The sequence below is a fragment of the Podarcis erhardii genome, assembly GCF_964252035.2.
Source record: "Podarcis erhardii genome assembly, chromosome: 15".
NCBI classification, from domain to species: Eukaryota; Metazoa; Chordata; class Lepidosauria; order Squamata; family Lacertidae; genus Podarcis; species Podarcis erhardii.
The window spans coordinates 2561622-2572227 of NC_138505.1; the positions used below are offsets into that span (position 1 = coordinate 2561622).

Below are 10606 nucleotides of genomic sequence, written 5' to 3' on the forward strand. Positions count from 1 at the left end.
GCGTGCTCTGGTCCAGGGGGTCACAAAGAGGTGGACATGACTAAACAACAACAAAGTTGTCAGTTCCTATCTCTCCAGTTATCCGAATGTCGACTGGATAAATGAGGCCGCGCTGTTATGCGCCAAACCAGAGAAGTGAGTTGCTCGAGCTGTTATGTGCCAAACAAACTCCCCTTTAACGCATCGTTTCAAAGAGGCAGGAAGGACTTGCCGCTAAAGTATTTGCAAACATTTGCCACCGCTCGGAAGAATGATTCCTTTGTGCTAAGCTACCTAGCAAAACCAAGGCAGGCGGCTTGCCAAAGAATCGGGGAGCAGGGAGAATATTTCAGTCCAGCACTGAATCCAGAAAGAACCCAAGAAGATAGATCAGCTGTCATGTCGACAGAACTGGACACTCTGTATCATGGGCTGGAGTTTCCGCCTCCCTCCAAATTGTGCACCGTCCTCAAATGTACTCTTGAGTTTCTTAGCACGCTAGTGGGTTTAGGAAAGGAAAAAAATATGAATGGTTGTGTTTATCCGGCCCAAAAGCCCTCTAGTGGGAAACTGAGCAACTCGCCGTGAGTCACACAAAAGAGTGACGTCGGAAAGCCCAAGGTATAAACAGCGGGACGGAAAGCTTGTCTGATGCCAGCTGGTCACCCAGAGATCTGAAGAAACGAGATGGGGGAATTCAAGGAAAGGAGAAAGGGGGACATGAAGGAACAATGGCAGGTAATTGGCTCTGTTGGGTTGGGTTGTGTTGTGTGCTTGAGGCTGGTACCTTGCAAGTTTGTGTGTGTGCCAAGAAACTCCAGAGGCAGCCAGCTCTACAGATCCTGAAATTTTTCACCTTTTATCTATCTTGCATTCTGTCGTGCATCGTGCACACACGTCTATGCGACGGCAACGCCGCGCAAGGAACTTTCTACGCTCGGCCTGCAGCGATGGGAAATTCCATTGCACCGTGTGGCTTTTGGAGATTTCAGCTGGAAACATCCAAAGAGTGTTTCTTGGTGGGCACATGGAGCAGGAATTTGCCTGTTTTTAAAACGGGAACGAGAGGCGAGATCTGTGCTCCTGCAGGAAAAATCACAGCGTATGTATGTTTTGTCCTGTTTGGCGTTCAACCAGGCTGATCGGAGGCATCCAATTTCTGGGACCACAGAACGCAAGGCATGCCATTGGCCACAGCTGACATGCCACTGTGTTTGAGGACAATTAGGAATGTGCAAGCTGGAATTTCAGGTGCACCTTTTGAGACCAGCTTACCCTCCCACAAAGAAACAAGCCTTTCATTTTGGGTCACTTCTTTCATTGCTGTGAAAAGGTTTGCAGGACTAGCCTGAGGGGCAGGGGACAGGAAATGAGTCCCTGTTGACAAGACAGTCAGGATGCTCTCCTGCTTTGCAATGCACGTCCCCTTGTGGTGACATAAATGACCAGACAACAAACCAGCTAGATTTGGGACTCCCGCTTCACAATTTTTCATATATCATTCCCTCTAACAGCGAGTGGAGCCGGCCACTGCCGACAGGACTGTAATCGTAAGAATGTCAGAAGAGCCTTCTGGATCAGGCCAGTGGCTCAGCTAGTCTGGCACTATAGGCACCAACTCCTAGGGCCTTTTCAGTGGTGGCTCCCCATTTTTGGAATCCTCTCCCCAGGGAGGTCTGGCTTGTGCCTTCATTAGACACCAGGCAAGTGGCGCTGGGGATGCGGGTGGCGCTGTGGTCTAAACCACAGAGCCTAGGACTTGCCGATCAGAAGGTCGGCGGTTTGAATCCCCGTGACGGGATGAGCTCCCGTTGCTCGGTCCCTGCTCCTGCCAACCTAGCAGTTCGAAAGCATGTCAAAATGCAAGTAGATAAATAGGTACCGCTCTGGGGGGAAGGTAAACGGCGTTTCCGTGCGCTGCTCTGGTTCGCCAGAAGCGGCTTAGTCCTGCTGGCCACATGACCCGGAAGCTGTACGCCGGCTCCCTCAGCCAATAAAGCGAGATGAGCGCCGCAACCCCAGAGTCGGCCACAACTGGACCTAACGGTCAGGGGTCCCTTTACCTTTAAGAACATCATATCCTCCAAAATTTCTCTGATGATAATAGGGACATCCTATTCCATAAGAGGAAACCCTGGTTTAAAACAGTGAGGACTAGAATCTTTGTGGAAGGGCCATAGCTCATGGGTTAGAGCAGTTGCTTTGAGCACAGGAGGTCCCAGGATCAGCCTCGACAAGCAACAATACGTTGCTCAGCTTTCCACCTCGTACAGAGAGAGCTCCGGCTTCGAATTCCCTCCTCCTCCTGACATTTGAAAACTTTTCAGAGGGCCCACGAGAGCAGAATGACGTCAGTGGCAAAGAGCTACTTAGCTACGCTCCGACAGGCAGCCGGTTTAATGACTCTGTTAGGAGGTGCTAGAGCCACCTTTCGGCTTTTGCCAGCGGCAACGACTCTTTCGCTCTCTCCCACACGTCCCTTTCAAAGGAAGCAAAGACCACGGGGTCATGGGGAATAGAAAGGGCACTGCTCCAGTTTGCAAAGAGGCTTTCAGGTCGCCAAATGACTTTGAAAGAGGATGGGACAAATTCTTTCTTCACGGGACTGTGTAACTCCCTCCCACAGGAGTGGCCACCCCATTTGGACAGCTTTAAAGGGGACTGGGGGAAACCGTGAAGGAAAATGATATCAATGGCTGCGTGCCACAGTGGCTCAGCAGGAGGGGAGAGCGCTCCTGTGTTCGAATCCTGACTGCTGGTTTCCCACGCAGGCATCTAGATGGGCACTGCGAGAAAGGGGTGCTGGACTGGATGGGCCATGGGCTGGATCCAGAAGGGCTAAACTTACGTTCTTATGAGCGGTGATGAAGGGGGTTGTTCAGTACAGTTGCATTTAGTGGCGCATGTGAGAATCAAAAGGGGTTGTGGTTTTAGGAAAGGAGGAAGTATGAAAACAAACAAATAAACAGGGGTTGATGGGAGTGTATTGGTGGGCTGAAAGGCAGCAGTGCCTAGTGAGTGGATCAGCCACTTTGCACCAGTGCGCAGCAAGTAGGTTTTCTTCCAACACCCTTAGCTCCTTTCATTATTTTTTATTGATTTTCAATTTTAAAAACAAACAAAACATCAACAAACAAAAACATACAAACAAGTGTAATTTCATATCCTCATTTTCATAAACCTTCTTTCCCCGACTTCCCCATACCTCACCCTCTCTGCATCCTTGTTTTACAGTTTTTCAGCAACCCCTTAGTCCAATTCCTTAGCTCCTTTCAGCCTTGTGACAACTCTGTAAAGTATTTTGCTCCAGGAGAAAGCATCCTCCAAATTTGCTGTGGAAGGGAGGAAATAGTAGTGGAGGAAGGCAGGTCCCCTTCGGGGGGGGGGGAATCCATGAGATTGTCGAGCCTGGAACCCAGCATCTGGTTTTGAATTCGGAAACCTGAAAGAAAATAAGAGTTTCTAGTCCTCATGAGACCTGAAAATGCTTTGTTCTTTACCCTCTGGCTGGACGCTGGTGAATGTGTGCCAGGGGGAGGGGGGCTGGAGTCTGACTGGGGAGAGGGGTCTGTGATTTGTGGGGACCTGTATCAGGCAGGAGGCAGGAGTTGGAGGCAGGGGGAGCTTCAGAGCTGGAGGGTGGAGCGCTGGAGGAAGAAGAGGAAGAGGCAGGCCAGGCAAGTGACGGACTTCCCCACCCTCTCCGGCACCACTGGCTCCCAGAACCAGGAGGGGGTGAAAAGGGAGAAGCAGAGGGCATTTCCACGCAGGCCTAGTCTCTGGCTGGCTGTGCATAGCGCATTGAGGGAAAGGTATATAACTGGGGAGGGGGGTCCCCTCTTTCTGCAACTGCTCCATAGACCTGGGAATAGCTGCATAGACCACAAAGAGTTAACTATCAGCCATGTGCAATTCTTTCAACAATGTCTAGGCAACACAATGACCATATATACGTAATAGGCAATCTTTATAGAATTCCTTCAAATCATAAAAAGTTCAAAATGAAATCTTTAGTCTCAAAGTCTCTGAAAATCTTTAAACGAAGTGAGGGACCAAACTTTGTACGGTGGAAGACGAGCTTTGAAGCTTTGTGTATTCAACAACGATGTCCAACACTGAATTTTGTATGGTGGAAAACAAGCTGTGAAACCATCTTATTTCAGCAGTAACTACATTATTACATGAGCACTGTTCCACAGAATTTGATATTTTCATTTATATACACTCATTTGAAATAAGATGGGTTTATGAAGAATACTATATCTACCCACCACACTGGTGAAGAATTCTACAAAACAGTAGTCAATATCCAGAATTACAGTTCAGTGTTGGACATCATTGTTGAATACACAAAGCTTCACAGCTTGTTTTCCACCGTACAAAGTTTGGCACCTTGCTTCATTTAAAGATTTTCAGAGACTTTGAGAATAAAGATTTCATTTTGAACTTTTTATGATTTGAAGGAATTCTATGTTGTTGTTTAGTCATTTAGTCGTGTCTGACTCTTCGTAACCCCCTGGACCAGAGCACGCCAGGCCCTCCTGTCTTCCACTGCCTTCTGCGGTTTGGTCAAACTCATGTTAGTAGCTTCGAGAACACTGTCCCACCATCTCATCCTCCGTCGTCCCCTTCTCCTTGTGCCCTCCATCTTTCCCAACATCAGGGTCTTTTCCAGGGAGTCTTCTCTTCTCATGAGGCGGCCAAAGTATTGGATCCTCAGCTTCAGGATCTGTCCTTCCAGTGAGCACTCAGGGCTTATTTCCTTCAGAATGGAGAGGTTTGATCTTCTTGCAGTCCATGGGACTCTCAAGAGTCTCCTCCAGCACCAGAATTCAAAAGCAACAATTCTATAAAGATTGTCTATTAGGTATATATGGTCATTGTGTTGCTTAGACATTGTTGATGTTCTCTTTGCAACACAGGGGTTGGTTTGGATACTTGACACCCTCCAAAGCTGTAGCAGAGAGATTGGACGTGTCCCTGGGACTTTGGCCGTGGCAAATAGCCTCTTCCTCCCTCAGGTGCTAACCATTTCCCATCTTTCTTCCCAGACCACCCTGAGAATCCTTGGTGCTCTCGCGGGACCTCTGCCCTCCATCCTGCTGTGAATTCCCCCTCGCCCGGCCTCCGCCTGCCCTGAGATGTTCTCCAGAAGGAAGCCCCCCAGCCCCTGCCCCACCTGCCCCAACGTGATCACGCCGGACACGATCCCCACCTTCTTCATACCTCCCAACTTGGCCAGCCTGCAGGGGCGGCTCTCATGCAGGAGCGACAGCCCCGACGGCCGCGGGATCCTGGCCCGCTCGGCCGAGGAGCACGTCATCCAGGTGGAGAGCCCGGAGGAGGGGGAGGTTCAGGCCGTGGGGCGCCTCTACAGCACCTCCTCCATGCCCCACCTCGCCAGCCCCGCGGGCTTGCCCTTCCTGCCTGAGAGCCCGCACACTCGCCGCCGAGAGTCCCTCTTCCATGGCGGACGCCTGCCGCGTCGGTTGCAAGGGGCCCGGTTCTCCGGCCCGCCGACGAGGCCTTCTCTGCAGCCCGGTTTGATGTTCGACAGTGACACGGCCTCCTCCACCGAGACGTCCCCTTTCAGCTCTCCCCTGCTGACGCGGCCTCTGAGCTGCCCTCCGTTCTGTCCAGCCTACCGGCATCGCCGAAGATTTGCCTTCTGCTCCACCGACCTCAGCGCTGCCCCGCGGCCCAGCTCCTTGTCCACAGAGGAGACCAGCTCTGCCGACACCAGCCCCAGCTTTCCTCGCCGGGAGAAGGATCCCCCCTGGGGCTCCCCTGCCCCGCTGCCGCTCTTCCCGCTGGACCTGATCCGTTGCCACGAGCGGCTCACCAAGGAGGTGGTGCTGACGGTGAGCAAAGGCGGGCGGCTGAGGCTCTCCAGCGAGTACCTGCAAGCCCAGGGGCGCCTCCGCGTTCGGCTGGTGTGCGCCGAGGCCTTCTACCCTCCCCACTGTGACCCACGGCACTTCAGCTGCTGCGTCTCCTTGCAGCTGCAGCCCGGGGAAGGCCTGAGGCAGCGCAGCGCCGTCGTCAAGAGGAGCCGCAACCCCATCTTCAATGAGGACTTCTTCTTTGAGGGCGTCTCCCCGGAGGAGCTGTCGAGGTGCAGCCTGAGGCTCAAGGTGCTCAACAAGGGCTCTGGCCTCCGGAGGGACGCAGTGCTAGGGGAGTGCGACGTCCCGCTGGATTGCCTGCTGCCCTGAAGGGGGCACCGGTGGGTGGGAAACTCACTGACAGGAAGTCGCTACTGTCGGCAGGAAGTCGGTTCAGTTGGCAGGAAGGGCCATGGGCAACTCCCCGACAGGAAGTGGATGCTGTCAGCAGGAAGTCACTTCCGTTGGCAAGAAGAGGCATGGGCAACTCCCTGACAGGAAGTGGATGCTGTCAGCAGGAAGTCACTTCTGTTGGCAAGAAGAGGCATGGGCAACTCCCTGACAGGAAGTGGATGCTGTCGGCAGGAAGTCAGTTCAGTTGGCAGGAAGAGGCATGGGCAACTCCCCGACAGGAAGTGGATGCTGTCAGCAGGAAGTCACTTCCGTTGGCAAGAAGAGGCATGGGCAACTCCCCGACAGGAAGTGAATGCTGTCGGCAGGAAGTCGGTTCAGTTGGCAGGAAGAGGCGTGGCTTCTCTTGCTCAGGGTCTTCCATCTTAGCAAAGAGGGTCTTTTTGCCGGCCGGGTAGACCTTTGTAAGAATGAAAGAAGAGCCTGGTTGCTGGATCAAGCCCATCCAGTCCAGCATCTCACCATGAGACACCCAAGGCCTGCGTTGGGAATCCCACAACCCCACACTGCCGCCATTGTGTCATGGAAGACCTCTGGGCTGCAGCCGGATGGGTCTTGTTTCAAATCAATCTGTGGACGGTGTGAAGAAACAGCTCTTCCTGTGTTTTGAGCCGCCGGGCTGCGTTTGACAACAACACACACACAAACACCCTGCAAATATTTCTGGGGGAAAGGTCTCAAAGGCTCTGGTTACCACATCCAGGCTCATGACTGGATGCCAACAGCAGAGGGCGCTGTTGGGCTACACATTTCAGCACTTGGGTGCTACCAACACAGCAGGAGGATCTGCAGTTTTTGAGGTGGCCAATTGTTGGGGGACCAAGAATGAGGCCCTCTGAGGCCCATGACACTGGCCTGACTGGTCCCTCAATATGAGCCGCTGGAATCCTCTCCACGCTTGAAATGTGTGTCTCCAAGGTGACACATCCCTGCATTGCACAGGGTTGGTGTGGACGACCCTCGCGGTCCCTTCCAGCCCTACAGTCTTATGATTCTGTGATTCTCCCACCACTCCTTCTCGTGCCAAATGCAGGAAGCAAGGGCCAACAGGATTAACAGCCTGAGTGGAGCAGAGGGGAGGGGTCAGAAGGAACTGCAAGGTCTACTCAGTGGCGTAGCGTGGGGGGTGCAGGGGGTGCCAGCCGCACCGGGCGCAACATTGGGGGGGGCGCACTCGCAGCTCTCTGCCCCTACCTGGCTCACTCTCTCTCTCTCACAGTGCTGGCTGTGCGAATCCGATCCGAGCTGCCGGGTCGCCGCCCACTGTGGAGGGGGAGGGTGCCAGGCGTGCGTTGCAGTGCGGAGCGGAAAGAGAGCGAGGGAGGGACTATCTGGGGGAGGGACAGTGCAGCGGCCGCCCAGCGCAGCGCTCAGCGCGGGAGAGAACCACACCCGACCAGCCCAGGCAGCAGCAAGAAGAAGCTGGCAGCGGCGGCAGGTTAGGGATTAGGGGCGCAAATTACTTGCCTTGCCCCGGGTGCTGACAACCCACGCTACGCCACTGGGTCTACTTGGTGGGAAACGAAAGGGAAAACACATGCACTGGGGGTGGGGAATACTAATACTAATAATAGTAATAATAATAATAATAATAATAATAATAATAATAATAATTTATTATTTGTACCCTGTCCATCTGGCTGGGTTTCCCCAGCCACTCTGGGTGGCTTCCAACAAAGACCAAAAATACACTAAAACGTCACACATTAAAAACTTCCCTAAGCAGGGCTGCCTTCAGATGTCTTCTGAATGTCAGGTAGTTGTTTTTCTCTTTGACATCTGATGGGAGGGCGTTCCACAGAAGGGGCGCCACCACCGAGAGGGCCCTCTGCCTGGTTCCCTGCACCCAAGCCATTCAGCATTGGGGCAGCCTGCCTCAGGAGATGATGGGGTCTTCTTCACGGGAGATATGTGAGCAGAGGGTGGACAGCCATCGGCTAGCGATGCTGTGGTCACAAGATTGTGCCCTGAGCAAATGAGGGGTTGGTATAACAGTCTGCCAGTCATCTAGCTCATACTATTACAGTGGTACCTCGGGTTAAGTACTGAATTCGTTCCGGAGGTCCGTTCTTAACCTGAAACTGTTCTTAACCTGAAGCACCACTTTAGCTAATGGGGCCTCCTGCTGCCACACGATTTCTGTTCTCATCCTGAAGCAAAGTTCTTAACCTGAAGCACTATTTCTGGGTTAGTGGAGTCTGCAACCTGAAGCGTGTGTAACCTGAGGTACCACTGTATTCTGCTCCCTGCTTTGAAAGAAATGGCCGGCCAGCACCCAGAAGAAGAACCTTCCTTTTGGGCTGCCAAGTTCTCACATCCATTTCCTCCTCCCATCAGCTGTCGCCCTGCAGGCTACGTGACGCTCAGGGTTCCTTTCCAACTCTCTGATTCTATGTTTTCCAAGGGTTTTAAATACAGTTGGAGCTTGGAATCCATTCCGGAAGTCCGTTCTGCTTCCAAAATGTTCTGAAACCAAAGCACAGCTTCCGATTGGCTACAGGAAGCTCCTGCAGCCAATCGGATGCCACAGAAACTCCATCGGACGTTCGGCTTCCGAAAATAGTTCGCAAACTGGTTATGTACTGAGTTGAATAGGATCCAGAATGCAGCAGTCTGATTGGTCCTAGAACAATAGGATTCAGAATGCAGCAGTCTGATTGGTCCGCAGGAGCCACCCAATCCAACTCCGGGTGGAAGTGAATCCGCAACCTGATTGGCCTACTGGATAATCCCAGAATTAGCCAATCACGTGGGGCCCATTGTGTAAATAATGTATACAAAGCAGACATTTCAGGGCAACTTCCATTCCTCACTGCTCTGAGCTGAATAAAGAGCATGAAATCCACACTCGACTCCGAGTATATTTCAAAACCAGAACAGTCACTTCCAGGTTTGCGGCGCTTGGGAACCAAAATGTCTGAGAGCTAAGCTGTTCAAAAACCAAGGTACGGTTGTATTTCAGAGCGTGTGTTGTGTGTTTACTCAAGGGTTCTCAAACTGCAGCCTGCAAGTTTTCATTTGGGTGGCCCATGGTGTGCCTGTAAAAGCAACGACAACTGCAATTAAAAACCACACAGCATTCTAGCACAACACGTTCCAGTGGCTACAACAGGGTGAAAAATCATTAAGTGGTTCTGCAAATGATCTTGGCAGTTTTGAAGAGGACGTTGGGAGGAGAAGGTTTGGGAACCGCTGTGGCAGAATGTGTCTACATTAAAATATACCAACTGACTTATGGTATTTGTTTGTTTCATAAAATTTACACACTACTTGATTGTTGTTGTTGTTTTTAAAAAAGAAAACGCTCCAGGCAGTTTACAACAAGATTAAACAAGGAAACCAAGGGGGAAATGCAATACTTTAACGTATATAAAATACTAGTACAGTGGTACCTTGGGTTAAGTACCTAATTTTTTCCGGAGGTCCGTTCTTAACCGGAAACTGTTCTTAACCTGAGGTACCACTTTAGCTAATGGGGCCTCCTGCTGCTGCCATGGGATTTCTGTTCTCATCCTGAAGCAAAGTTCTTAACCCGAGGTACTATTTCTGGGTTAGCGGAGTCTGTAACCTGAAGCGTATGTAACCCGAGGTACCACTGTATCTAATATACTAAAGCAGATTAAAATTCACCTTGGCATGTCTAAAGATCTGGGGTAGACTAGCCTAAAGAGTGAAGGTGCCTGCTGGAAATCAAGAGGCAGGGAGTTCCAAAGTGTAGGCACTGCCACACTAAACAAGGGAGTTCTCACAAATCCGGAACAAGTATTATGTGGTGCCTGTAGCTTTTGGTGCCAGTTCTGCCAATCAAAGTGGTCAAGTGACAGTTTCGCTGGTGCCAGCAGACTTTCCATTTTCAGTGCAGTTCAATATTTATTTATTTTTTAAAAAAAGAGGAGAGTTTAGCTACCAGGGCAACAGAAATTAATCCCGTCTCATCTTTCCTCTAATAATAGCCGGTGGGTGACAGAAAGGAATGACAGCGGGCATTTAAGAATGCAGCTGCACCCAGAAAAGGTGAAGAACCTGAGATTTCTGGGTCACTCCAAAAGTTCAAATAGATGCAGAAGGGTCTATTTTCCAGGTGAGGGCTGGGGAAGAAATTCAGCTCCTCCCAAAGCCACCACAGTCCAAAATGCAACTGTCCTCACATTGCCAAACCTTAAAGGTAAAGGGACCCCTGACCATTAGGTCCAGTCGTGGCCGACTCTGGGGTTGCGGCGCTCATCTCGCTTTACTGGTGAAGCAAGCCCATAAGGAAATTCATCTTGCGAAGCACCTCAAAAAACGGAAAACCCTTTCATCTAGCGGGTTTTTCGTCTTGCGAGGCATTT

General features: G+C 51.4%; 1 protein-coding gene across 2 annotated transcripts; it reads left to right on the plus strand.

Moving 5' to 3' along the window:
• Window positions 1-392: 392 nt before the first annotated feature.
• On the plus strand, window positions 393-9506 carry C2CD4D (C2 calcium dependent domain containing 4D). Of its 2 annotated transcripts, none has more exons than XM_081841256.1 (3): window positions 393-717; window positions 5031-6205; window positions 6407-7382. In XM_081841256.1, the coding sequence occupies exon 2, from the start codon at window positions 5121-5123 to the stop codon at window positions 6192-6194; it is 1074 nt and encodes a 357-aa protein (XP_081697382.1). In that variant the 5' UTR covers window positions 393-717; window positions 5031-5120; the 3' UTR covers window positions 6195-6205; window positions 6407-7382. The 2 variants fall into 2 exon arrangements, 1 of the variants encoding a protein (XP_081697382.1); XR_014151236.1 differs by adding an exon at window positions 9263-9506 and having other exon boundaries at window positions 394-717; window positions 5031-6452.
• The last annotated feature ends 1100 nt before the right edge of the window (window positions 9507-10606 follow it).